Source organism: Dasypus novemcinctus, chromosome 4 (assembly GCF_030445035.2).
Source record: "Dasypus novemcinctus isolate mDasNov1 chromosome 4, mDasNov1.1.hap2, whole genome shotgun sequence".
In the NCBI taxonomy this organism is placed as follows: domain Eukaryota; kingdom Metazoa; phylum Chordata; class Mammalia; order Cingulata; family Dasypodidae; genus Dasypus; species Dasypus novemcinctus.
This window is the reverse complement of record NC_080676.1, coordinates 2,545,384-2,572,589: the sequence shown is the minus strand read 5'-3', so window position 1 is coordinate 2,572,589 and position 27,206 is coordinate 2,545,384. Positions and strand designations below refer to the sequence as shown.

Genomic DNA, 27,206 nt, shown 5'->3' with positions numbered 1-27,206 from the left:
TCTAATTCTGATTATACATTCATTGTAGAAAATAGAGAAAAGTGTAATAAAGGAAGTAAAAAAAAAAATCATCCATCATGTCGTTACTCAGACACCGGCACTATGAATGCTTCAGTGTATCTCCCTCGGTGTCTAAGAAAATATGAAAATATGTATTTGTATTTTGACCTAATCAAATTGGGATCATACCGGACATGATGTTTTATAACCCACCTTTTTTTTTTTTTTTCACTCGATGACCATTTCCCAAGTCCTTAAATCTTTTTCACGCACACGATTTTCATGGCAGCCAAGGATTGTCCTGGGGAGGAGCCACACTGTTTGACCAGTGGCTGGACGGCCAGGTCCTGGCTGATGTCCATCGTCGTCGTTTCCGTGGCAGTGGTGGCTCCATCTCGGCTGACACGCCTGGGTCCCCAGGCCCAGCGCTGGGTACAGGGGACCTGCCCCCAGTCACACGCGGGTGCCTGGCGTCCCGGCCATCTGGCCACACCGTCCCCTGGAGGGAACCAGGACGACGGGCGTCACAGGCCAGCCACCTTTCCCCAAAGGCAGCCTCCTCCTCAGCTGAGCCCACTTCCTCTGAGGGTCAAGCAGGGCCCACTAGTCCCGGGGAGCAGGGACCCCAGGGCAGGACCCGCGTGGGACTTGGCCTGGGCTCCCGGCTGCCCTGCCGTTCCCGGGGTCCCCGAGCTTTCGTGCCTTTGCCTAAGACTGAAGCTTTGACCTTTCTGTGCTTCCCTCGAACAGGCAACCATTGGGATTGACTTTTTGTCAAAAACCATGTACTTGGAGGACCGCACGGTGAGTGCCCGACTTCAGAACTGGGTGGGCGGGAGGGCTCAGGGCCTCTGGCTTATCTCGGGGACCCTCGCTGACCACCGGGGGAGCCGGGGCCGGAGCCCCAGTGCCCCCAGCTGAGGGCCCGGGCCCGCGCCCCCTCGTCCCCGCCGTGGGCACCGCGCTGCCCGCCGCTGGCCCCTCTGCCCACGACGCTGCCCTCTCCGGGACAGGTGCGGCTGCAGCTGTGGGACACAGCCGGCCAGGAGCGGTTCCGCAGCCTGATCCCCAGCTACATCCGGGACTCCACGGTGGCCGTGGTGGTGTACGACATCACAAGTGAGTGGGGGCCCGGGCCCGAGGGCGGGCAGCGCGTACACGCGCGTGTGCGCCGGGGACCTGCACACGGGTCCCTGTGCTCACCACACAGGAGGCAGCGCTCGGGCGTGGGGCCGGGCTGCTTTCGAGCCCGCGAGTTCTCCGTCTCCCCGCCCTCCCGCGGCGGGCGTGGTGCGTGTGCAGGCGCACCCAGGGCTGAGGGGGCGCCGCTCGGAGCACGGGGGCGTGCGGAGGTGGGCGCACACTGAGGAGGCGGCCGTGCTCCCGGCCCTCTGCGTCCCCTAGCCCTCCCCTTCCAGGCCAGACGCCCTGGAGCGCCTGCCGTGGTGCGTGTGTGTCAGGAGCCGGGGGGTGGGCACACTGCGACGGGAGGGCAGCCCCAGGGCCGTGCAAAGTGCTGACCCAGCGGATGCTCCCGCCCGCTGCCCTCGGCTCCCCCGCCCGTCTGCCACCCCCTACCCGCAGGCTCCCCCCACACCCTGCCGGGGGGTGCTGCCCCGCACGGGCCTCGGTTCCTGCAGCTGGATGCTGCGTGGAAGGGAATTCAGGGTGCGGGAAGCAGAGCTCCTGGGCCAGCACCCCGCTAGGGGCCTGCCGAGCGGCGGCCACTGCGCTGTGGCTTCTCTCGCTGCGGGGCCTGGCACACGCTCCCACTACGCGGGCGCCACCCGGGAGGGGCTGTGGCCGCTCCTGGCTCCCCGCGCTGGCCCCGGCCCCTTCCTCCCTGCCCCTTTCAGGGCCTGAGGCTTTCTCCCGCCCCTCCCGAGCTCCCCTGCGTGGCACTCCAGGAGGTGTTGGCGGGGAGGGCTCCTCCTTCCCGGGGTGCCGGGGCCCCTCTGCCCGTCCCTCCCCACCCCTGTCTCCCAGGGCACCCACTCCTCACCTCTGCTCTGAGCCCCCAAAGCCAGGTGTGTCTCCTTCCGGGGGGCCCCCAAATCCGCGCGCCCACGGAGTAAATCATGACGTGGTCCCCTTCCACCGGCAGGTCCTCGGCCCCCAGGACTAGGCCGGCTCCCCGGGCACACGTGGCCTCCCCCGGGGGCCCGGGCCAGCTGCTCTGTGTGCGCGCGCCGCCCTCCCAGGACCCCTGAGGGCGCGTGCCCGCCCCTCCTGCCCTGTCACCGGCTGCCCTGGCCGCCTCCCCCCGCTGCAGCGGCCCGGCCCTCACACCTCCCTCTGTCCCCACGTTCTGCCTCCAGATCTCAACTCCTTCCAGCAGACTTCCAAATGGATCGACGACGTCAGGACAGAGCGGGGCAGCGATGTGATCATCATGCTGGTGGGCAACAAGACGGACCTGGCCGACAAGAGGTGGGCGCGGGCCAAGGGGCTCTGGGCGCGGGGGCGCGGGCCAAGGGGCTCTGGGCGCGGGGGCGCGGGGCCAAGGGGCTCTGGGTGCAGGCGTAGGGCCAAGGGGCTCTGGGCGCGGGGGCGCGGGCCAAGGGGCTCTGGGCGCGGGGGCGCGGGGCCAAGGGGCTCTGGGTGCAGGCGTAGGGCCAAGGGGCTCTGGGCGCGGGGGCGCGGGGCCAAGGGGCTCTGGGTGCAGGCGTAGGGCCAAGGGGCTCTGGGCGCGGGGGCGCGGGGCCAAGGGGCTCTGGGTGCAGGCGTAGGGCCAAGGGGCTCTGGGCGCAGGGGCGCGGGGCCAAGGGGCTCTGGGCGCAGGGGCGGCAGGTCTGGGCTCTGATCTGGCCCCACATGACGACGCCCCACTCCCGGCGCTGAAAAGCCCCCGTCTCCACTGCCAGGCAAGGCGGGGGGGACGCATCTCTACACTGGGCACGGGGAAGCCTGTGCAGCTCGCCCCAGCCGTCTGTGGTCTGGGACCCGGCCACGGCCACAGCACAGCCCCGGGCACGGCAGGCCTGCTTGTGCCTTGTGTGCCTGCCCTATCAGGTGCAGTGTGTGTGGTGTGTGTGTGTGGTGTGTGTGTGTGGTGTGTGTGTGTGGTTGTGTGTATGTGTGTGCGGTATGTGTGTGGTTGTGTGTGTATAATTATGTGTGTGTGTTCCAGGCTCAGGGTGGACATGCAGAATTTCCGTAGCGCGGGGCCCTGCTCCTTGGCCCACCCCTGGCTCCTTCCTGCGCCCGGGTATGCGGCGGCTGCTCGGGGCTGCCCTGCAGCGTCCCGTGCCCCTGAGTGCGTGTGTCCGCTTGGCGCCCGCGACCTGGCGGCGTCCGCGGAAGAGCAGGCCATGAATCAGGGAGGCTCTCGGGCTTCCTGAAGGCAGCCGAGCACTGCGGGCACGTCAGCGCTGCAGCCTGCTTTATGGAGCTTGGATCCCAGGCTCCTTCACCACCTGACCTCAGCGTTCTCGTTCGGAAGACGGAACTGACAGCACAGCCCAGAGCCCGAGCTCCTTCCTAAGGGGGCTCCTCAGTGGGGGCTACGTCAGGCCTGGGGAGGTAGCCCAGGAGAGCGGGAGGCCCCTCGGGGCCCCTCATCCTGGCTGGAGGGACCCCGGCATTGGAGCCCTGGCCTCGGGGCCGGCTGAGGGCCCAGTCCGCGCCCCCCTCCTTCCACCTCCACCAGGGGCTGCTTCTCTGGGGTTAATCCCCCCGTCTCTCACCTCCAGGCAGATAACAATCGAGGAAGGGGAGCAGCGTGCCAAAGAGCTGAGCGTCATGTTCATCGAGACCAGCGCCAAGACCGGCTACAACGTGAAGCAGGTGAGGGCACGCTGGCCAGCTGCCACACGGGGATCCGGGCCTGCTCAGCCCTGCTGGGCCCTGCCTGCCCCCCGGGAGCTAGTGACCGGGGCAGCCGAGCAGAGACCTGCCAGCGCCCCCAGTGGGCAGTGAGGCCTGCAGGGTGCGGGGGAAGGGGCTCCCACGCATAGGGGCTGACACAGCCGCCGCACGCCGCGGCCCGGGAAGCTGCAGGTAGCAGCAGCATCTCCCTAGCATCCTACCTAACTTTGAAGGAGGGATGTGGGAAATGCTGTTCAGTTGGGCACATTCATGCCAACTGTGGAAGGCAAGGCAGGCCTGCAGAGAAGGGCAGGTTCGGGGGCAGCAGGGGCTTGGAGGCGGCAGTCGCTCGGGGCGCAGCAGGGGCTCATGGGGAGGCAGGGGCTTGGGGGTGTCAGGGGCTCATGGGGCAGCAGGGGCTGAGGGGGCGGCAGGCACTCACCGGGCGGCAGGGGCTCCCAGGACGGCAGGGGCTCAGGGGGCGGCAGGGGCTGGGGGGGGCATCAGGCACTCACAGGGCAGCAGGGGCTTGGGGGGCGGCAGGGGCGGGGGGCGGGGCGTGGCGGCAGGGGCTCACGGGAGAGAAGTCTCGTGACCAGGTGGTCAGAGAAGCTTGGGGAGGTGGAGTGCGCCCAGCCTTGGGGCAGGGAGCCGGGCCGGGACCTGAGAGCCCCGTGGAGCTCAGCAGGCCGGTGGCTCGATGGGGGTTGATGCCCTTATCCGCACTTGCCCGACGGTCTGGAGCAGTCCCTTGGGTGAGCAGGGCGGGCGTGAAGCCTTACCACCTTCCAGCACCTGTGTCTGCCAGTGCTGGGGATCTCGTTGTTCTCTCCCCACCTTGCTGTTTGACGGGTGTCTCCAAGTACCCTTTATCCTCATCGTGACAAATCACAGCGGTCGTCCAGCCTTATCCCTGGGTCTTACTTTTCAGTATGGTTTTGAACGGAGCACAAAGTGGCTCTATCAGAAGCTGGTATTCTTAAATGCTTTCAGAGGTTCGTTTGAGTATTAATTGGTTTCCCTTCTAATCATCCATATGTGATTGATATCACACATTTAAAACCATTCCAAAAGTGACTCCACAAGCTCCGCCAGACTAGCAAAACAGCACAGTGCCCACACTGCGCACACCCTACGCGCGCTGCCGCCCCACGCGCGCTGCCGCCCCACGCGCGCTCCCGCCCTACGCACGCTCCCGCGCAGGCGCACGCACATTCGCACCCCGCGTCCCTCGCGCCCTCTGGAGAGCCGTGCCCCTGCGGCTGCGCGGCCCGGCCGCCTCGATGCCTGTGCCACAGCGCTCCCCGAGGGACCCCTCGTGTCCACCCGGCGCCCGCGCGCACGGCAGCCTCCCCCGGGCCTGGAATCCGCCTGCTCCAGCGTGGGCCCCGCTCACCACTGGGGCCCACGCTCGACCCCCTCGACCCCGCGCCAGCCTGCCCAGGCCTTCCACAAACGCACGCTGCGACCTGCCGGTGCCCAGCGCCATGCGGGATGCTGGGGCCGGGGAGAGGAGCGAGGTGTGCCCCGTGCCCTGAGGGCACAGCCAGGGCGCACGGAGCGTAGAGCCCCGGTCAGCGCGGGACGAGGTGCGCCGCGCGGGCAGGGCGAGTGGCGAGGGGGCTGGCGGAGGGCAGGGCTCACCTGGGTCTCCCCCCTCCAGCTCTTCCGACGCGTGGCGTCGGCTCTGCCCGGGATGGAGAACGTCCAGGAGAAGAGCAAAGAAGGGAGTATCCTTTTCCTGACACGTGAGTGAGCAGCCGTGCTGGGGAGGCGCTTCTCCGTCCGCTTGCCCGCTCGGCAGTTCAGGCCGCGCACAGGCCCTCGCCCGCTCCCGCCCACCTGCCCTGGGCTGCTGGGGACGGCTCGGGCAGCCACCTGTTTGCGCCCCTGGCATCCGTTCAGCAGGGACAAAGCTGAATGCCGTGGCCGTTGCCACCTCCGACTTTAACCACCCGTGAAGGCGGGATTATCCCCCTATGTGTCTACTTCCTAAGTGGAGCGGGAAACCGCAGGGAAGCGTGCGGGGTGGTGGAGCAGGAGCTCTGTGCCCCCCTAACAGCTGACACGTGTTCTTGAACTCAGGTAGGGCCCCCGCTGCAGGGAAGGCTGTAAGCTGAGAATAGGGTTTCCGTGTTTTGATCTAATCTCAAGAGGTGCTGCCTCCCGCCCCCGGCCCCTGGGGCCCACTGCCCTGGACACGGGGCCTGCACACTCTCCGCAGGCCAGCCCAGCCCGTCCCTGGGGTCTGACTTGAGGTTCGGGAGGTGGGGGATTGGCCCGGGCCATGCTGTGCTGAGCCCTGGAGCTGGCGTTCCCCACACCCGCCCCTACTCCGCGCTGGACACGGGGTCCCTCGGAAGGTGGACTGCTTGGGTAGGCGGGAGCACGGCGGCAGACTGCCTGCCTTGCCCCGGGGCACCGGGAGAGGAGGCAGCGCGGCGCCCCGTCTGCATCAGCTCCCAGAGTCAGGCGCCCCCATCCCTGGCCGGGTCCTTCAGGATGCGCTGAGCGCCCCAAAGCAGCCCCCCACCTCCTGCCACCAAGGTGGGTACCCGTGATGGGTCACAGAAGGGCCTGGAGGGTGTCAAGGGGCAGCAGCGGGCCGATGAGGGCCAAAGCCGAAGAAGCAGGGAGTGCTTCGCATCAGAAGCCAAAGAGGAGGTGATTGCACCTCGGTGGGTCCCCGCCCCATGCAGCCTCGTTCCAGGGAGGAGAGTCAGGGCCAGGCCGGATGTGGGGGACGTCGCGGCTGCGGCAAGGGGGAGCTGAGAGGAGCTGCCGGGGAAGCTGGGCCCGCGCGGGCCTTCGCCCTGGAGCTCCCAGCGCCGCCCCCCAGCAGGTGTGCTGTTCGCGGCCCCGGGGAGCGAGCCCGAGGGAAGGCCGTCCTGCCCGCCGTGTGCCCTTGGGCGGAGACGCTGCGCCCAGAGGCCTGCCACCCCGGAGCAGAGCCGGGCTCGGGCCCGCGGGGCACCTGCCGCCCGCCGTGGGGCCGCTGTCGCGTGGGGCCCCTTCATGGGGCCAGGGGCACACAGAGCCAGCCTGGAGGGAGAGGAGCAGGGCCTGGGGTGCCGAAGGGGCGAGAAGCGGGCAACGCTGTTGGTCCTGCAGATGAGGACACCGCGGCGGCAGGCGGGGGCGGAGGGCGCTGCGTGTGAGCGCCGCCGTCGCATCCGCGTCCTCTCCAGAGGCTCCATGCAGGCCAGGCTCGGCTCCCGGCCCAGGGCGACAGCCTCCGCGTCTCCATCCTGGCGGTGCTGGCGCTCGCCTGGCCGCGGCGGCCTTTGGGCACTGTGGGGCGCTCAGGGCAGGTAGGCGGGGGGCACAGGGGAGGTGGCCTGCCTCCCTCCCTCCCAGCCGTGGGGCCCCCACTTGGGCAGATGCCCCCACCAGCCGGCGGCCTCCTGCCGGGGGCGCCAGAGCACCCCTGGGGGTCCCCCCAGGGACGAGGCGGAGGGCGCCTGGGCTTCAGCCAGGGCAGTGCGCTGCCCGTCCCCTCCACGTGAATGGCTAGAATCGGTGCTTTCTGAAATGCGCGTCGTGTGCAGGATTGTGTTCACACAGCGGCCCCGCCGCTCGGGGTGCTGCGAGAGGGGTTGGCGCTGGGCTCTGCCTCTCGGCTCGGGGCCCGGCCGTGGTGGGCTGGGTGTCCACTGCTGCCAGGCCTGGGCGCGGGGCTGCTGCGCCTCGTCTTGGCTCCCCAGAGGCTGGGCATCCCTCAGGGCCCATCCCTGCAGCCCTCCCACCCAGCTGCCCACCCCATGGCTTTAGAGGGGAGCCCTGGGGCCGCGGACAGCAGCCACCAGCCCCCGCTGCGCACACCCGGCCCCGTGCCTGCTTTCTGCCCCAACTCACAGTGCCTCCGACCCGTGGGCCGTGGCTTCCTGAGCAAGGCTGGCATGGGCTCGGCGACGACCTTGTGGCGCCTGCGCGGTGGTTCCAAGCAGGCGAGGCCGTGATGCCCATACAGGCGGGGCGTCCCGGGGCTGGGGCCGGTGCAGGTGGGGCGTCCCGGGGGGGGCCTGGGGCCGGTGCAGGTGGGGCGTCCTGGGGGGGGCCTGGGGCCGGTGCAGGTGGGGCGTCCTGGGGGGGGCCTGGGGCCGGTGCAGGTGGGGCGTCCCGGGGCCGGGGCCGGTGCAGGTGGGGCGTCCCCGGGGGGGCCTGGGGCCGGTGCAGGTGGGGCGTCCCGGGGGGGGTGGGCCCGGGGCCGGTGCAGGTGGGGCGTCCTGGGGGGGGCCCGGGGCCGGTGCAGGTGGGGCGTCCCGGGGGGGGGGCCCGGGGCCGGTGCAGGTGGGGCGTCCCGGGGCTGGGGCCAGTGCAGTTGGGGCGTCCTGGGGGGCGTGCCCGGGGCCGGTGCAGGTGGGGCATCCCGGGGCCGGGGCCGGTGCAGGTGGGGCATCCCGGGGGGAGCCCGGGGCTGGTGCAGGTGGGGCGTCCCGGGGTCTGGGGCTGGTGCAGGTGACAGAGCTGGAAGCATGTCCAGACGTTAGGATTGCACCGCCCCGCCCTCCCCGCTGCTGCCCACTGGACGCTCGCCCAGCCTGATGGAGAGGGTCGTGCCTGCACTCGTGTCAGAGGCACTGGGGCGGGGCGGGCGCGCCGGGCACCTCTGGGCATGTTTGTAACAGGCTGTGCGGATCACCCTCCACTGCTCCAGGAAGCAGGGGAAAGACGAGGGGGCACTGAGGGCCTGATGGTGGGTAGCTCCCGCCTCTGTGGGGTCTGGGACGGGCCATGCCTGCACCAGAGAGGAGCAGGCGTGCTTGGCCTCCGCCCACAGGAGAAGCCCACGCCGAGGCCCCGGAGGCTCCTGGTGGTGTCCTGTCCTGGCGTGTCACCCCAGTGGTTCTGGTCCGACCTCCCCAGGCAGCAGGCAGCAGGCAGCCCTGAGCACTGTCTCAGCAGCAGGCGGTAGTACAAGGAGAAGGCAACACGGCACGAGTGTGTGTGTCAGAGCTCCTTGCAGACGCGACTGAGACCTGTGCTTTCCAGTATGGCGGCCGCATGTGGGTATTTAAATTAATTACAATGAAACGAAATTAAAAATTCAGTTGGTCACTCTCAGTAGCCTCACTGAGGTGCTCCATACCCCAAGTGGCTGTGGGCTGCTGTAGTGGACAGGGCAGGTACGAGAATATCTGTCATCGCAGGACATTCTCTAGGACAGTGCCACCCTGGAAATAGCCGGAGAATCGGTTTCCCAGATGTCTCTACATTGGGAGCTTGTTAAACATACATCTCCCTGGGCCAGTCCCTACATCTGCTGAGGTGGAACCCGGGGAGATGGCTATTTTTTTTTTTTTAGATTTATTTTATGTATTTATTTCTCCCTCCCCCCAGCCCCTAGTTATTTGCTCTCGCTGTCTGTTCTCTGTTTGCTCTCTGTCTATTTGTTGTGTGCTTGTTTTTTTTAAAGAGGCACCAGGAACCGAGCCTGGGACCCTCCCATGTGAGACAGAGGTGCCTAATCACTTAAGCCACCGCCACTCCCTGATTGTTACATCTCTCACTGTGTTTCCTAATTTGTGTCTCTTCGTTGCCTCATCTCATTGTGTCATCTTACGTCAGCTTGCAGTCTTGTCTTCTTTGGGAGGCACTGGGAAACAAACCCGGGACCTCCCGTGTGGTAGGTGGGTGCCCAACTGCTTGAGCCCCATGCTTCCCAGGGAGATGTATTTTTAACAAATGTCCTAGGAGATTTTGATGCAGTTATTGAGAACTGCTGCTGTGCAGTGTACAAACACTTTCTGGCTCAAGTTACTCAGGAGATTTTTTGTGTGTCATGCAAATAACTTCAGTTTTGGGCAGAATGTCATGCTGAAACGGTAGCCGTCCTTGCAGCCAGAGGAGGGGCTCAGCTGGAGCTGGTCTTGCCCATGGGGACTACTGGACAGTGGGACATTTGTGGTTAGTACAGCTGAGGGGTGGGTCCCACGGCAGCTGGCGGGCGGTGGCCAGAGATGCTGTGCTCGCCCTGCAACGCACAGGGCAGCCCCGCTCCCCACAGGGCGGTGTCCAGCCCAGGACGCTGGCACCTGAGGCTGCGAAGCCCGTGCTGGGGCTGTCGTGTAGCCGGCGACTGCACAGCCCGAGCCCCAGGCAGGTCACCTTGGCTTTGAACACGGGCACCGCCCCTTCCAGCTGGCGGGCCAGTGTCCCGGGCGGGTTACAGGGTTGAAGAGAGGCCGTGCATTTTCAGAGCCTAGCCAGGCTCCTGGCACGCAGCAGGTACTGGGGACGACTCGGCACAGAGCTGGCAGCTCACATTGGAGCCTCGAACACATCGTGAAGACCTTTTCTTATAGGCTGAGACCGGCTGAGGAAGGGAAGTCACTTCTCGAAGGCAGGAGCATGAGCTAGGCAAAGGAGGAAAAGTGTGGGACCTGCTGGAAGAGGGGCAGTCTCATTGGTGGAGCCTAAACGTGTGGTCAGGGGAAAGGCTGAGCTGAAGTAGACTCGTGGTAAATCATGCAGGGCCGGCGTGAGAAATCTCTGGAAGCTGTATTTGTCCCAGAGCAGGGAGGGATTGTCACCACAGCTGGCCTTGGGAGGCTGCGGTGCTGTGGGAGGGCCGGGGCGCTGCGCGGGGCCACCTGGAGAAGCCGGGGACGCCAGCCAGGCCTGCGTGGGGCAGCGTGGCCTCGGAACCGTGTGGCCACTGCTGGGCAGGGGCAGACAGGCAGCGTGTGCTTAGCAGTGCGTTTTGCCAGGAGCGGCAGGAAGTGGAGAAGGGCAGGTGCTCGGCTGGAGTCAGAGGCAGAAGGTGGAGCAGAGCAGGGCAGAGGCAGTTGTCTGCTATTTCCTTATTTATACTGCGCCAAGTTAATAGTGTGTGTACACACCACACACACACACAAAGGAAAACGAGGAGAAGGCGTTTGTGTGCTTTCCCGCATGTAAGAGGATTGGGGCATGGGGAGGAGACAGCAGGAAAGCAGGTGGAGGGGAGATGAAGCCCTGCTCGGAAGGGGGCCGGAAGGTCGGCTGTGGCCACTGCCGACCAGGCAAGGCGCGAGGCACCGCTCCAGGAGAGGTGGCCGTCAGGGCGCCTAGCGCCGAAGGACTCGCAGTCCTCCAGGGGCCACCAGTCGTCCTCGGGGCCAGCGGCGCGGTCCTCAGCGGGGCTTCTCCCCACCCAGTGCCGCCCCACGCAGGGGCCGCGGCCAGCGGGGGAGCCGAGGAAGCGGGCTGGCCTCAGGCGCGCTCGGGTGCGGCTCCCTCGTTCAGCCCGTGGGTGAAGCAGCAGTTCGTGCTTCTCAGCCCATGGCCCCGAGGGCCAGTGGGAAGGGCTGGGGAGGGCGGCCGGCTCGGGCACCCCCGGGACGGAGGTGGCGTTCTGCCTGGACCTTGAGGGATGGGTCCCTGCTGCCGAGTGGGGCAGGCCCGGGCTCCGAGCCGGGAGGGCTCAGTGCACGGCGGCCCTGGCTGCAGAGCCCCGGTCTCGGGCTGGGCTTCCGGGACGTGTAGACAGAGGCCCCGCAGCGCAGGAGGGGCTCTGCCGGCCCCGCTGGGGGGGTGCGAGGTGCGTGTGCAGGGAGGCGGGGGCTGAGGGCCAGCGCCCCTGCAGCAGGGCCGGGAGCGGGCAGCGCCTCCGCGGGTCGTCCTCCTTAGCACAGCCCGCAGTGATCGACATCAAGCTGGACAAGCCCCCGGAGCCCCCGGCCAGCGAGGGCGGCTGCTCCTGCTAATGCCGAGCGACCGCCGCTTCCCTCCGCCCGCTCGTTGTCACACGCTTCCTATTGGTTAGCTTCCTAGGGGGATGAGCTCACCACGAGGGGAGGAGCTTTCTTTTCTCTCTGTCTCTAGGAGTGGGGGGTGGGGGGAGGCTGGGCATCAGGGATCACGTCACTCTTAACAGCTGTTACTTAAACAACTATTTTTTGGTTTGGTTGTAATATATTGTACTTTATTAAGATTGCCAAAAACTGTTAAAATTAAAAAAAAAAAATTTAAATCATGTGTATACAACTTTTTGCCAGATAAAAAAATGTAGTCATTTTTATTTGAAAGATGTGCTTTTTGTTTTTGTATATTTGTAAACTTATAGAGAACCCTCTCCACATACCACCTCCTTCCTGTCCTCTCTTGAACTGTTCATCACCTGTGCCCTCCTCCCACCTCCAGCCCAAGAAATTAGGAGCAATTGATGAGGCAGCTTAATTAGGCTCCAATCCCAGGCCACCCAGGCCCCGCACGCAGGCCCTCGTGGTAGAGTCGAGCACGGGCTGCTACACAGCCTCTGGACTGGCGGCCCTGCGCTGGCCGGTGTCCGTGGCCTGCAGGGGACCAGCCACCGCCCTGGGTGGAAGTGAGGGCCTCATGGGCTGTGGGAGCCTGGCGGCAGGCCCCAGGGAGCTCCTGGCTCCTTCTCCTTCCCTGAAACACCTTGAAGGGGGTGGAAGGCACTGGCTACAGGCCACCTCGTGTTCTTGGTGGGCCGCCCAGTGATTTGCAGAGCAAGAGGTCATCGGAAGGAAGGGGTTCAGTTGGCATATGCGGATTGTAGCGATGTGTGGTTTTCAGACCGGGGCATGGCGTTCTGAAAGTGCTTTAACCGATGGCCCAGCTCTCGGCACACACATCTGGGTCAAATCCAAGGGAAGGGGGAGAAAGTGTGGGATGCTGGCGGTGTACCACCCTGAAGCACTCTCCTCAGTGGCGGTACCCCCCGGCCAGCATTCCAAACGGACCCTGAGCCTGTGCAAGGCTGGGCAGTGGGCAGCAACTCTGGCCAGAATGGTCAGCTCGTTTTGGCCCTTCTTCCAGACTGCTGCTGGGCCCGTCATAGATGGGCTTAGCAACTGTCTGGGGTGTGGTGGGCAGTGAATTCCATAAGGCAGGAGTCCAACAAGGTTGTTGGACTAAATTTTGGAACATCTCAGAAACTAATCCAAAATGGCAGCCAGTAAGTGCAGCAGAACCTGGCAAGGCTCACTGGTATTTGTCCAGTGGACCTGCCCCGCGTCAGCCTAGGATGCTGTATGTCATAGCTTATCTTTGGAGAGAAACTTCTTCACATGAAGAAGAAAGGAAACAGGATTCCCACTGAGCCCCTCTTCCAGAAGGCAAAGACCAATGTACGACTGTAATTCAAATGTCATGTGTTTAATTTTTATATGTGTGTACATAATTATATATATATAGACTTGTGTATACACCTTCCAGAAACACATTCTCACACAGAGATACGTGTGTTCAATGTATATTTTTGTTTTTCCTGCTCTCAAGTTGGAACTTGCATTGTGATAAGTTTTGGAAATTCAAGAGTACTGCAATGTGTTGAAATAAGAAATACTTAATATTGTCAAATAACTTGTGATTGTCTTGCCATCAATAAAATAATGCCTAGATGTTAAAGTAGAGGCAAAAAATAGCCCATGGGAGTATCTCCACCCTCTCTCTCCACGTCCATGTCCTCATATGCACGGGTGGCCTCTGTGGGCCCGTTCCCTCCCACGGGGACCCCCCCAGTGGTGCTTGTTGGAAGAGCGCTTGCTTGCTTACCTCGGGGGATGTATCGGAGCCCGTTACAGTGCACGGCCTTGTTGGCAGGGCCATCGCCTGCGGCCTTTGGGACAGCCCCATTTCCAAGGATCTGCACTGGGTATAGTGAATGAAGGAGGGTGGATTTTTCTTTTCTTGGCACTAAAAAGTACCTGTTCTTAAAACTTTCCTGTAAATGAAATAGAATCTCATCTCCCTTCTCTTGTGCGTCCACCTCCAAAGCATCACGGACCTTCTCTTTCCGTCCCAGCCCGAGGGCCGTTAAGAGATGCACTGGCCGTCCTCTGGCTCGATGTGGCCTCAGGGAGCCCTGCCTTTCCTAGCGTCTCTCTCGCTCCCGGGCTCTCCCCAGCCCAGGGGGCCTCTGCAGGGGAGGCAGTCACCCCCTGTTGTCCCTCGTCAGCAGTCCTGTGCCCTTGCATGACCCTCTCCTTTCCTCAGGACTGGTTTCCCTACCTCATGTCCTGGGGTCTCTCGAAGCAGCCAGAACTCTTTCACAGAAGTGCATTGGTACCTTCTCTCATCTTGAGCAGGTGGCATCATGGTGCCCTTGCTTGTAGGTAGGATCTCGACTCAGGTAAGGGTCGATTTATCATACACTGATCACGTTCCCTTGAAGGTGTCGTGAACTTGGCTCGGCAGCCCAGCAGAATTAGCGTACCTTTGATAAGTTCAGATGGGCTAGCAGAGGGCAGAGCGGACGATCCTTCCAGGAGACGATCTCAGTGCTGCCAGCAGTGCAGCCGTCGTCCCAAGGACTATTGGAACTGGGAGATGGTCAGGGTCGTCTTCTTTTGACTCTGATTTTCTTTGGGGACCTTGAAGAAAAGCTGTTAGAGCAAAGCTCTGGTTCTGCAGGCATCAGAAAAATTGAGTGTAAGATGGAAAAAGCAGACAGCCTATTTTATGTAGAGGTGCACACAGGCCAAAACGAAGGCATGAAGTCAGCACCTGAGGACTAGAACCGCAGTTGTGTGGTCTCAGCTTAGCCTGCTGGGTGACTTGACTGCAAGCAAGGGTTCCTTTGGACAGAGGCCCTCCTGCTCGCATTATCGCCACTGTCTTTCTGACATCACCCTCAGACCTTCTGCAGTGTTCCCAGGTCTAGGAGCAAGGGCCAGATCAGTTTGAGTGTCTCAGGCAACAAAATGAGGATGGAAGTGGTGGAAGAAGGTACGCGCCCAGCCCCACCTGAAGCCCCGCACCTCACTCTCCTGCTGGCTAGTAAGTGCTGGGAGCACCCTGCCCTCGAGTCCCAGCTGTGACAGTAAAGGGATGGCACTGCTGGCCTCAGTGTCCTCTGGTAAAGCAGCCTCATTCCTTCCCAAGGCAGAGGGCAGGTAGCCCAGGAGTGTAAGGTCTGCCCCATGAGGGGCAGCTGAACAGAAGCATGGCTTGGCTGTGCACACTGACCAAGGACAGGGCTGTTAGGTAGAACCAGTTTCCAAACTACCTCCTCCCAAGAGAGTAAGGCACTGTCACCTTGCTACAGCAGTGAGGCAAAGGTTTTATCATCCTTCCTGTTTCACAAACAGGAAACCCAAGACAGAGAAGGGGCAATTGCCTAGAAAATCAAGAGTGATCAGAGCTGAGGTGTTTCCATTCTTTGTCCATTGCTGACCGACATGTGTATAAATGTGACTGTCTTGCACGTAAAGGACAACTGTGCATGATGTGCTCCTCAGACCATCTCTCCTCTGGTTAGGACGTGAGGTTCTTCCCAGTGCACCTGCATGAGCTGGGCGAGAACCCAGGGACTTTGGGGATCCTCCAGTACAAAGAAGGTCCAGTCCCCAAGTCCAGTCTGATTGTCTGGGGCACTCACGCAGAGCAGGACATCCTTTACCTTTTTTTTGCAGTGAACTATTTGGGTATCCCCAAACCTTGTGATCCCGGTGTGCATACTCCCTGGACTGCAGACCCCTGTCTGGCTGGCACTCCCAGCAGGGTATGGATTAGCAGGAAAACCCCGCCGCAGGGGTCTGGGTGGTTCCTTCAGGAGGCGGGAAGCCTCCACGCCACCGAAGGCAGCCTGCAGTCACGGCATGCCAGCTTCTCCCCGTCTTTCCCCTTACCCACCCCATAGAGTGACCGGCCGAAGGAGCACAGCGGGTGGCATCTCCTCTCACTGCTCAGAAGACATAAGCGGCCATATTGACTTTACATAAAACTGTGTAAAATGTGGAAGACTCAGCATGTTGGTCAAACAATAAACTGTCCTAATTCTCAACACAAAGACCCTTGTCTGATGTTTTTAAGTGGTGTGCTCATATGGGTGGTTCGGATTTCAAGTGCATGCTCCTCAAAGACCCCCCTCTCCATTCTTCAAGTCCAATTTCACAAACTACCTTTCTGCTGTAGTTCCTGGAGGTTCTGGTACATCCTCCAATCTGCACCTCAAGGATTATAAGGAAATGGAAGTAGATGCCCTTGCTTTACTTTTGGGGACTGCTACATGTAAAATGTGAGCTAGAGCAGGTACAGGGGCATCAAAAGGGCGAAAGGTCAGAGAGAAAGCCCAGACTAAAAGCCACACTACAGCTGCCCTAGGCAGCAGTCACTTTGCAGGGCTGTGGTCTCCGGGGCAGCGGGAGTCCAGGCAGCAGAGCGAATCGCCTCGCCGGGCCTGGTGTTCACGCACAGCTGTCCAGCGGCCCCTCCCTCCTGGGTTAGCAAGCGCTGGGGTGGCTCAGACTTGAAGGCCGACTACCAGGTGAAGCACAGCTAGGACTCGCGCAGGTGTCAGCATGGTGGTTCCGGAGCTGTGGAGAACACCCTGCCTCAGCTGGAGGGCGCAGCAGCAAGGGACGCTCTTCTGGGCGGCTCTCCTCTTCCCTGGAGCTGTGCTCTGCCACCCAGGGCCCAAGAGGAGAAAAGGGGGCTTTGACAAGCCCTGCTAAACCCAAACGTTTTAAAAAGAAGGGGCGGTGGACTTGGCCCAGTGGTTAGGGCGTCCGTCTACCACATGGGAGGTCCGAGGTTCAAACCCCGGGCCTCCTTGACCCGTGTGGAGCTGGCCCATACTCAGTGCTGATGTGTGCAAGGAGTGACCTGCCACGCAGGGGTGTCCCCCCGCATATGGGACCCCCACGCGCAAGGAGTGCGCCCCATAAGGAGAGCCGCCCAGCACGAAAGAAAGTGCAGCCTGCCCAGGAATGGCGCCACCCACACGGAGAGCTGACACAGCAGGATGACGCAACAAAAAGAAACAGATTCCCGTGCCGTTGACAACAGAAGTGGACAAAGAACACACAGCAAATAGACACAGAGAACAGACAACCGGGGGGGTGGGGAAGGGGAGAGGAATAAATAAATAAATCTTAAAAAAAAAAAAAAGGAAAAAAAGGCCGCACCATAGTCAGCCGAAACAAAGTGATCTCAAGGAAACAGTGTGGCCGAGTGCCTCCCAGGCCGGAGCCACAGAACTCTGGACTCCCAGGAGGCACTGGTACAGAGGGTGTGGGAAGACTCGGCCCGACCCCACCCTCCAACAGCGGCAGGTGTGAGAGGCAGGGCCCGATGTCGTCGCCCAGAAGCAGCAGAGGCTGCCAAGCCCGAAAGTCCTCTCAAAAGGCGCTTGAACGAGCCAGAGGAAGGAACGGAACTGCCAGGGCCTAAACCCCTCCTGGTCGGCAGGGCTGCTCCACACCACACAGGACCCCATCCCAGAACTGCAGCAGCCCCCAGGGGAGCGCCGTGGCCTCGCGACAGCGGCCCGTGAACACGCCCCGCCACAGCCCGCGCCCCCTGGCGGGCACATGGCTCTTGGGCAGGCACCGCCATGCCGCTGAGGAGGAGCGCCACAGCCCTCTCCTGAACCTCGCCCGCGCCCCGCCTGCCTGTCTCAAGGCTGTGGCACCTCTCCTTCCAGTCTGGCCAGGAACTGCTTTCTGCACGACTTCAGGGCTGAAGAGGACCCCCTCCTTTCCAGCCTTTCAAAAACCCTTCCCAGGCTCCCCAGACCAAGACCCCGCCTTGGCCTCAGCCCCTGAGACGCCAAGACTGCAGTGAGACGGAAGCAGCACACACCCCAGGAGGACTCGAACCTGCTCACTGAAAAACAAACGGGTTTTGATTCAACACCCTTAAAAACAAAAAATACTAAAGGCACACGTGACACTCCAGGCCAGATCATCTCGCGTGCACCCTCAGAACCCCTGTGGGGCTGGTATGGGGCGTGTTAAGCACGCGGATTCCAGACCTATCAGGCATGTTACTGAATCAGAATGTTGAGGGAGAGGGTCCTAAATCAGCCTAACGGCCGCTGCAGGTGATTCTGGTGCATACCAAAAGCTAAGTCACTGTTTTAGGCCTAACAACGTTCCTTTTTCAGAATACCACGTTTAGGCTTTGAATAAAATTAACCTTGCTCCCCTTCTTAAGTCACTTTTTTGGTGCATTGCTTCCCCCAATAAAGTAAAACACTTTATTAAACATAAAGGACGCTGAAAGAACACACGCCTCTAATGAGCACTTACTACGACCATGCGAACACATTATCCTCACCACATGCCTGATTTCTGGATCGTTTTTCTTACCTACCTCCTTAAGTTACCACTTAATAAAAAGGGCAAGAAAGAGTCCATTAGACAGGACGAACACTAGCAGCAGGAGGCTCTTGGAGCACCCCGACAAGGACCCGAGGCTCACTCTCCATTTTGAGTTTGCACGTTAGGCCCCCGGCAGCACTGCTGCCTGCCCAAGCCCTGGAAGTGTACTTGGGCACCAGGCTCAAACTCCAAGGCGAAGCGCTCCACGGTCTTGACTTTTTAGCCCTCCCCAACCCCTTGGTGCCAGGCCAGGGGCCCTGCCGCGTGCCCCCCAGCACCCTGCCTCTCCCCGGCACAGCTCCCGCTGCCCTGTTGTGACTGGCGTCTCAACTGTCCACTCCTCCTGTCTCCTGCTAAGCCGCAGATGAGCCTGCCCCCGCCCCCCCAGTGTCTGAGGTAGGGGGTGGAGTTTGTTCCTGCGTCCAGTCATTTTTAGGCCCTGGACCCTAGAGTTAGGCCTGAATCCTAACACATCTGTACTAACTGTGTACTGTTCTACTGAACTGCTTAAAATCAGCCAGGTCTTATTTATTTACCAAGAAATGTATTAGTCTTTTATAAAAACCATAACTGCCATATATTTAAGGTAATGGCAAAGAATATCACTTTCAAAAGGCAGACTTTTTTCTTAGCATCAATGAATAATGCACTTAAAAAATCTGCAGAGAACATTTTCTGTTTCCTATTTGCTCCACAGCCTTTGGCTAAGGCTACAAAATAGGAGCTAATCAAGCACACAAGAAGAGAGCGCGGAGCCCTCAGCCTTGCAGTAACAGCTGCTGCATCTCCCCGGCCCCCGCTGGGAGGACCCCCAGCACACAGGAGGCCCTTGGCGTCTGGGGACTCCGCACATACAGTCCTACCCCCGGAATAGCGCCCGGGTTCAGGACCCACGTTCCCGAGACCCAAGTGCCGGGAGCTGGGTGCGGACAGGTCCCTGAGCTGCTGAGCGGGCCACTGGGCGGCACTCCCATCTCAGCGCTGACGTGTTCTTTTCTATCTTCACCACACACGACGGGGGGTATATTGTGATTGTACCTGCACATCTGAAACTCCATAAAGGGCCAGCGAATGTACTACCCATGAAAGTCAGGGGCAAGTGGAAATCAGCTGGCTCCATAAACTGACAGTTAGTTTCTAGGAAAGAGGGACCAACGCAGACATTAAGAAAACTTCAGCTCTTAACCATACGTCACGATAATATCCTCTTTATATGGGGTCTGCTCATTTTGACCCTACATCAAGCATACCCTAAACCTGAAAAAAAGAAAGACACCAAGTCAAATAAAAAGGACTAGTTTAAAAGGGAGCAATAAGAGAGAACTGAACTTGAAAAAAAAAAAAATCCGAAGCTAGTTTCAACAGTAATTTGTTTCCAGAACAAGGAAAGGTTTCTAATCACAGTGTGTACCCATGTTTATCAACAACAGTCTACCAAAACGGCCAGTCACACACATCCAGCACGGCTCGTGCTCTGGCTGTCCCTCAGGCGATTTTAGCCAGCCATCTCTCCAGGTCCTGGATGTCGGCAGGGCCGCCGTCTCCTCCTCCACTCTTGGCACTGCACTCCAGGAACTCCACTTTGAGGGGCAAATGTGAGAATTCAAATTCTTTGCCTTTCTTCCCCAGCTGAGCAGGGTTGGTGCTGGAACTGTCCAACGTGCTTGGAGCAGCAGAACGGGTGACTCGTAAGGTATTGCTGTAAGGCAAAAGGAAAATCAGACGGGCAGCAAAAAGAGTTGAATTCTTATATAGCAATTAAAGGCCTTTCAGAAACAATACTAATACCTAAATCTTTCATTTAAATTCTTAATCATAAAGACTTCAATTATTCTACCACAACTGTTTAATAATCCTTTGCATTTGTAGATCACTCTCTTAGACAGAAAGGTGAGATGAGGCTAAATGCCAACAGGTCAACAGTGGACCCAGGTAACTTCAACCTTCAGCCCAGGGTCCCCATCTACAGGATTTCCTGGTGATGCCTTTTTGAAATGTATTTTTAAAATATGTGATATGAAGTGTTATAACAACCTAAGTTTCTGAAAGTAAGTGTGGGTAGATAGGGTATTTTATTTATCTTGATTCTATTTGGAAATGGAGCTTAGAAACCCACACACTCCAGATTCTCATATCTATTTTTTGGCACAATTACTATTGTCCAACTCAATTACTAAAATCTTCCAAATTTAAGTTACCTTCATGCCCTCTATTGGCTCTAACAGAGAGAGGCAGGAAAAAAATGTGCTAAAAACTGAAAGCATAGTTTTTCCTCATCAGATCCTTTTCTTTAAAAAAAGGAAATCCTTACACAAAAGAAATACAAAAACATAACCTGCTTAAGTTGACCATTTTTCCTGTCTAAGCAAGTTTTTGGCTAGCTTGAGGAACATAAAACACGTGCTAGATTCCTTAAAAGTCAAAAGCATATAGTTCAATTGACAAATTTCTAAATACAAGTAAGCTATATGATATTGCCAGAGTAGCTTGAAAACAATACAAGCTTCAAAATAGTACTTTATATTTTAATTCTTCCTAAGCATTCCTTTCTTATTTTGTCAACAAAAATTTCCACTGGCTTAAAAAAATATTAATTTCTAAAACCTTTCATTTCTAACTATTAATGGATTAGTAACAGCGGTAAAATTAATTGAGCTTAATGGTTTCAATTAACCTGAGATCTTCTTTCCATGAAAATTTAAAAATCTACAGGGACCATATAAGGCTCAAGTGGTTGAGCACCTGCTTCCCACATGGGAGGTCCCAGATTCAATCCTCAGTGCTTCCTAAAAACAGAAAAACAAGCAAACAAACGAAAAACAAACTCAGGGGAGCAGATGTAGCTCAGTGGTTGAGCGCCAGCTTCCCACATATGAGGTCCCAGGATCAATCCCTGGCCCCCATACCTCAAAAGAAAAAAAAATTCTATAAACAGCCCATTAAAGCTTTCATAAATTCCATTAATTTTTTTGTCAACTATTTTCAACCTTATTGTGAAAATCAAATACAAACAAATGAACGAAATAAGAATATGCTGCTTTAAGGTCTAAGGGTAAAGATACATAGTTAACAAAAAAAAAAGCCTCATATATACTTACAGTTCTTTTTCAAGCTGTTGCTGAATTAATTTTGCTGATTTTGCCATTGCAATATCTACAAAGTAAAGACACTGTAGTTTAAAACAGAAAGGGTATTTTCCCAAGATGGAAAATTCCTATTTAAACCAGTAAGTTTCTTCTCCCTTTCTTTTTTATAGCTAGTTCCTTCTCTATCAAAGTAAAGCTCTATATTTGTACATAACAGTTTCTCTAAGATAATGCTTATAAAAGTATTACAGGGGTGACCCTCAGATTGACTTGAGCTCTTCCACTGGCATTTTCCACACCTTACAGATCTTTTAAGTCAATACATTTAAGTCCAGCCCATTAAACAACATCAAAAAAACCCTACCAGCTTTATGATTATAACAAGAGCTTCATTCAGACAATACCCTACTTGTCATTTAAAAGTAAACTTTAATATAATTTCAGTTGATACTAAGATGAGATGTTAAGGCATCGAGTGTGCAATAGCTAAGAAATAAGCAATAGATAAAAAATTTGGTTTGGCACAAAGCAGATGCCCAGTATCTGCTAACTCCCCTCCTTATACTGAATAGGAGAAATGAAGAGAAGGTCAGGTAATATTCCTAAGACTGCTTTCCTGATTGAGCATGATTAGGTTTTTCACCTGATCACTTCTGAGAAATGCCTTGGGCTTTCCTAGAATCAGAATTTTAGCTGTGAAAGATACCTATACAGATCATCTGGTCCAACTGTCTTATTTTACAGGTAATGAATCAGAAGTCCAATTTTACTGGGGTGACTAGAATGTTTTTAATGGTTAGCAGGTTAAAGAAAAATAACTTCTATAAACTTCTCTTGATAAAACTTCCTGGACACTAAGCTTGCTTGAAAGGAGAGCTCCCTCCTGTTGCTCCAAAATTGTGTACATGATGTGATATAATATCAATCTGATTAATTTGGTAAAGTAAAATAATTTCTAATTAATAAAAAAAAATACCGTCTCAAAGGAAAAGCAGTAACAGTCACTCATTCCTTAGAACAGTCTGGTAAGAAGAGTGATGAAAAGGTGGAACAGAAATAAATTTTTAAAATACTTGAATTTATCATTCATTACACAGCACCTGTCTTCCATGCTCAGTAATGAAAACTGTAGATAACTGTACTGATTTTTAGTAGCAATTCCAGAAAAATCCCAATTATTACTCCCCAAAACATGACAGCACCTTGTTTATTGCAGGCTATTAAGAATGACGGTGTGCTCTTCAGGCCCATACTGTCGATAAGAACCTGGTACAGAAACTCGGCCACATCTTTCACCTCTCTCTGGAAGGCTGCACTGTCCACAACGAACACAATAGCCCTGGAGGGGGAGGGGAAGTGACAATAACCAGCTTTAGAGGATCATTATCTTGAAAAAGAGAAATCTCTTAATTTCTTCCAAGCCAATCCTAGAGAATAACACATTGAATGACACACAATATACACACATGCAGGGGTGTGCATATGTAATCACATAATACAAACGCTCAGTTAGCAAATGTCTATTGAGTGCTACTAGGTGTCAATGATTGTAGCTGAAAAGCCAGTGAGAAATGATGCCTGCCCTCAAAAACCAAGAAATCATCATCTAGAGAACAGTGTGATGGAACTACAGACATGGGTAACAGGAAAGTGGAAGATTATTTAAATGAGATTAGCTCGAAGAGGACCTGAAGGAGGACGCTGAGCTGAATTTCAGCCCGACCAAAAAAACGGGGCATAGACTATCTAGAAAGTAGTATAAGTAAGGTACAAAGAAGAGAAATACGCCCCAGAGGACTCAAGGTCGACGGGTACACTGAGAAGTGTGGGTCAAGGGTAGAAAACCAGGTCAGAGAACAAACTGTCATAAGACAATTTTCTGCCTTATGAAGAATATTAGTGACTAAATGAAAGAGAAAAATCTTAGAGGGCAATCAAACGAAAAGCAGGTTAGCGCCTGGCCTAAGGTAGCAACAGTGAGAATATTCATGTGCCAGAAACAAAGATATCAAAGCTAAAGTGTAGCAGCCCCAGATGAGAGAGGCCTTAGGGGCTAGGATTTTGATACCGATGTGGAGACAGGAAATGTGCAATGGCCTACCTGCAATAAGGGAGTGGAAATGAACACCTGGCACAGAACTTACACTTCAAAAAGCAGTCCAATCCAGGGTTCTTAACAAGGGGTCTGTGAGCTTGAACTGAAATTCAAAAAAACATTCTTGTGGGGACATGTTGGTGCGGGCGTGATATATTTCTTAAATAATGCACAGTAGAGTGTGGACTTAGTCAGGGGTTCGTGGTTTTCACCTGACTGTCAAAGGGGTCTGTGGAACAAAAAAGGTTAAGAACCCCTGGTATAATTCATGAAAAGAGAATAGAAAACTCTCCCCATTGTCTCAGGGAAACTTCAAGGAAATTAGAATTTTGATCTTTAAGGTCTTCTGGGGGCGGAGGGGCTGGTGGGGAAAATAATACAAAAGAAATAGAAACACCAGGCCTCTTGGGCCTCACACATACATGGGGTCTGAGTTTATACTTCCTCATGATGTAAGCTCTCCAAAAAGAAAGAGTTACATAAAAATTGGCCCCCAAAAGGAAAAGAACAATGCTTTCATATTCTAAAGCATTAATAAAACAACCACGGTAACATCAACAACAAAACCCAGCCCCCTTGAAGAGGGGTTCCAGATCAAAAATTACAAAGCATAGGAGAAAACAAACCATTATGAGGGAGAGCAATCAATATCCCAGAGAGAATAACAGGCACTACCAAAACTAGAAATAACAAAGCAATCTATAAAATAAGGCTGCTCAAAATTAATAGCATAATACTAGAAACCATAATAAACGAATGGGATAATATTTTTAAAAGGCTGATTTGAAAAGACAGGTATTTTAGAAGTAAAAAATATAATAAATGAAATTTAAAAATAACTAATGGAAAAATCAAGCAGCGATTACCCTGAATCAAAAGCATGCAGTAAACTAGAAAACAAATCTGAGGGAATCACAAAGAGGCAAGGTAGGGAGATTTATAAGATAAGAGAGAAGGGACAAGAAGGGCAGAAATGATAAGGGTCGATAGCGTTAATAAGAGTTCCAGGAGATGAGAACTATGAACAGGGGAACATTACCTGAGAAGATAAAGGTGAGAATTTTTCAGAACTGAAGATAGGAATCTTTCAACTAAAAGAGCACACTTGAATTCCAAGCATGATAAAGCTAAATCCACCTCTGAGGAGAAAAAAAATCTACCCCTAAACAGAACGTAAAAAAAGACAGATTATCTACAAAGAAATGACAGTCAGACCGATATCAGCCTTCTCAACCACCACAGCAGATGTCTGCAGTCAGGAGTAATGCCTTCACCTGATGGAAGTGAAATTCCTGCCACCCAGGATTTCACATTCACCTAAGACAGTCATTCAAAATTGAGAGCCAAATAAAGGGCATTTCAAATTTTAAAATTTTAAAAAGGATAAGTAATTTTACCACTCATTTACCCTCCCTGGAAAAATTTTTTAAAAAGATACTCTCAGTAAGAGAAAAACTGAACCTAAACCAAAGAAGTAGGACAGAAGAAACAATGGAAAGCAAAGAAACTATGAGTAAATTTAAGTAATCACCAAATGTATATGGAAAAAAATTACTAGTTGTTGGAGGGTTAAAAAGGAGACAAAAGGAAGATGTGAGGAAGATCAAAGTTAAGGTGCTTTACAGTTCAAGAAAAGGTAAGATTTTATTGATTTTAGACTTCTATTAAGTAGGTAGTGGGGTGGGGGGGATAAAACCATGAAAAGCATATTTTCAAGCTGGTAGAAGAGAATAAGACATTAGAGAAACTTGATTAAGCTAGAAGGAGGGATTAAAAACAAAAAAAGCAAGTCACAGGCAAATATAGTAAATGTTTTCTCAATTTACATTTATTGTGATGATGATTTATGTGAACTCATTTTTATCTTTAAATTTTGAATATTCTATTTGCCCAAAATACTTGAATCAAAGAATAAACGCAGTGCAAACTTTTAAATATTTTTAATTGGCAATAGTAAAAGTAAAGATTTTCAAAAATTGAGAATTAAAACTCAATTACAGCAAATTTACCAGTTCTAGATTTGTCTCAATTATTAGAGCAATAATTATCACACAACATTCTCATCTGCAACAGATTGCTCACCACCACCATCTTGTGGGCTAGGAAGCAATAACTAAACGTTAAGTTTAGATGGCTTCAAAAATAAGGAAAAGAGCCAATTACCGCATTTCATTAAAATACACATTATTTCAGGTACCACTATGAAAGAGAAAATACTGCCAATTAAACTATGATAACATCAACTATAAGAAGCATTTCAATTTCAAAGATGTTAAAATGTGTCTTAAAATCAAAGAAATGTGGTCATCTGCTTTTCATCTTAAATTCTTATTTATCAATGCTACAAACTAAACAAGGAAGCATTTTTAAACTGTAGCACAGGAATTTTAGGAAAGAATTTAAGAATTGATAACACTAGAGCAGACACTAAAAGAAAAACAAAAATTTTGTTCTGTGCTTTTTCAGCATTAATTTTAGTTAATTTAAGAATTGGCTTATTATGTATAAAGTTGGACTTCAATAACTTCTAATCTCTCATAGCATTAAATTTCTTCTGTAAGATTTTAATAGTCCTACACATCATTAAATTTGTCCTCAGAATAAATGTAATACTGAATAACGGTAAGAGTTATTAACACTTTCCGAAGCTACGAGAAACCCTTTCTGAACATGATCTCACGCAATCCTCACAAAACCCGAGTGAAGGTCCTGGTCTCTTCCCTCCAGGACCGGAGGCTGCCCCCCCCCACTAGCGCAGCCAGGGGCGGCCTCAGTACACAGCCGTCAGCCAGGCTCATTTCACTTCCCTCCTCCTTACCTGGCTGAAGCCTTACACCGCTCCAAGAACTGAAGTCTCAAACTCTCATGGCCAGGAAGGTCAATCAAGGTCAGGCTATTGCCCTGGGAAGGCAGCAACAACATAAAATTAAGCTTTGAGTCCAGTTCCGTATTCACAACATTAAGCTTTAATATCAGATGTCTGGGACCAAACTGGTGCCTAACCAAGTGAAAACCAATGTTCACTGAGCAGCTTCTACTTATCACACATTAGTTGCGGCTATGGACATATAACTGAACAAACACAGACATGGTCCCTACTCTAAAAGGGCTTAACAGGAAGATTAACAATTTATGTTACATATAAATGGAAAATTACAACTTTGATAAATGTCCTATGAGTGAGGACATGAGAAACCTGACCGTCTCAGTGAGTAGGGGAGGGTGGGCCACCTGAGGATGGGAGATACACCAGGTTGATTAAAAGCAAAAACATGAAAATAATATTCACAAATTAAATAATTAATTATACAGCATGTTATCATTTGTATAGCAACAAGCCACCATTTTATCATTTCCACCATGAATTTAAAAATATTTGTCTCCTACACACACCATTTACTTAGCAATAAAGCACTGGTTCCAATGCTGTCAATATTTTCTATTAATTCTGGATTTGGACTGTAATTACTAAAACACAAGGGGTTGTGATCCTACTAAGCAAGCCCAGTAAGCACCCACCTAAGTCGTATTCACCACTCCACTCCGTCCCTGAGCTCAAGTTCAGTGTAGATGCAGCTATGCTCAACGACAAGACTCTTGGTACCTAGATCAGACTCCTCAGTCGTTTCTCAGATGTTTCACCTGATCCACAGCCAACCCTAACCACTAGTCAACAGGAGGAGGTCAGCATTGTGCACAGAAGTGACACAATTCTAACTGGATTATGGCCCTTCAGTCTATTGGTGCAGTCCTTTTAAGGGTAAATATTAATGTCTATTAGGCTTTTCTTTTTTTCTTTTTAAAATAACAGTAAGAGTCCAAGGACCCCAGTTTGGGACCCACTGCTCTGTTTCATAATTAGTACTGCACACCAAACACTCTAAGCAACCCAGAAAATAGATTACTATCTGAAAAAGAAAACCTAGACCCCAAATATAAGAGCACATTTAAGGTATTCAATAGCCACATGTGGCTAGTGGCTACTGTATTGGAAGCACAGGTCTAGAGCATATCCTGGAATAGCATACCTAAAAAAAAAATCCACAGGTACCTCAAGAATTAATGATCTCCCAAATCTGACATTTCAAAATCAGAATCCTTGGAAGTCACAATGCAATCATAGTAGTTACAGTTACAAACAGCTGAGGGAGTGCTGAGTTCCTA

General features: G+C 54.4%; 2 protein-coding genes across 2 annotated transcripts in view; one reads left to right on the top strand and one right to left on the bottom strand.

Moving 5' to 3' along the window:
- Positions 1-15,547, top strand: part of RAB6B (RAB6B, member RAS oncogene family) — a 70,883-nt gene extending 55,336 nt beyond the window's left edge. Inside the window, exons 3-8 of the mRNA XM_058294979.2 lie at positions 751-804; positions 1,014-1,119; positions 2,319-2,430; positions 3,693-3,786; positions 5,471-5,537; positions 11,431-15,547. Of these exons, the coding sequence (XP_058150962.1) occupies positions 751-804; positions 1,014-1,119; positions 2,319-2,430; positions 3,693-3,786; positions 5,471-5,537; positions 11,431-11,495 (498 nt within the window). The 3' untranslated portion in view covers positions 11,496-15,547. The remainder of the gene's footprint in view (positions 1-750; positions 805-1,013; positions 1,120-2,318; positions 2,431-3,692; positions 3,787-5,470; positions 5,538-11,430) is intronic.
- Positions 15,548-19,214: 3,667 nt separating this feature from the next.
- LOC101414564 (serotransferrin) overlaps positions 19,215-27,206 on the bottom strand; it is a 60,176-nt gene continuing 52,184 nt past the window's right edge. Inside the window, exons 20-23 of the mRNA XM_058294978.2 lie at positions 25,861-25,943; positions 22,150-22,286; positions 20,960-21,014; positions 19,215-19,560 (exon numbers count right to left, since the gene is read on the bottom strand). Of these exons, the coding sequence (XP_058150961.1) occupies positions 19,347-19,560; positions 20,960-21,014; positions 22,150-22,286; positions 25,861-25,943 (489 nt within the window). The 3' untranslated portion in view covers positions 19,215-19,346. The remainder of the gene's footprint in view (positions 19,561-20,959; positions 21,015-22,149; positions 22,287-25,860; positions 25,944-27,206) is intronic.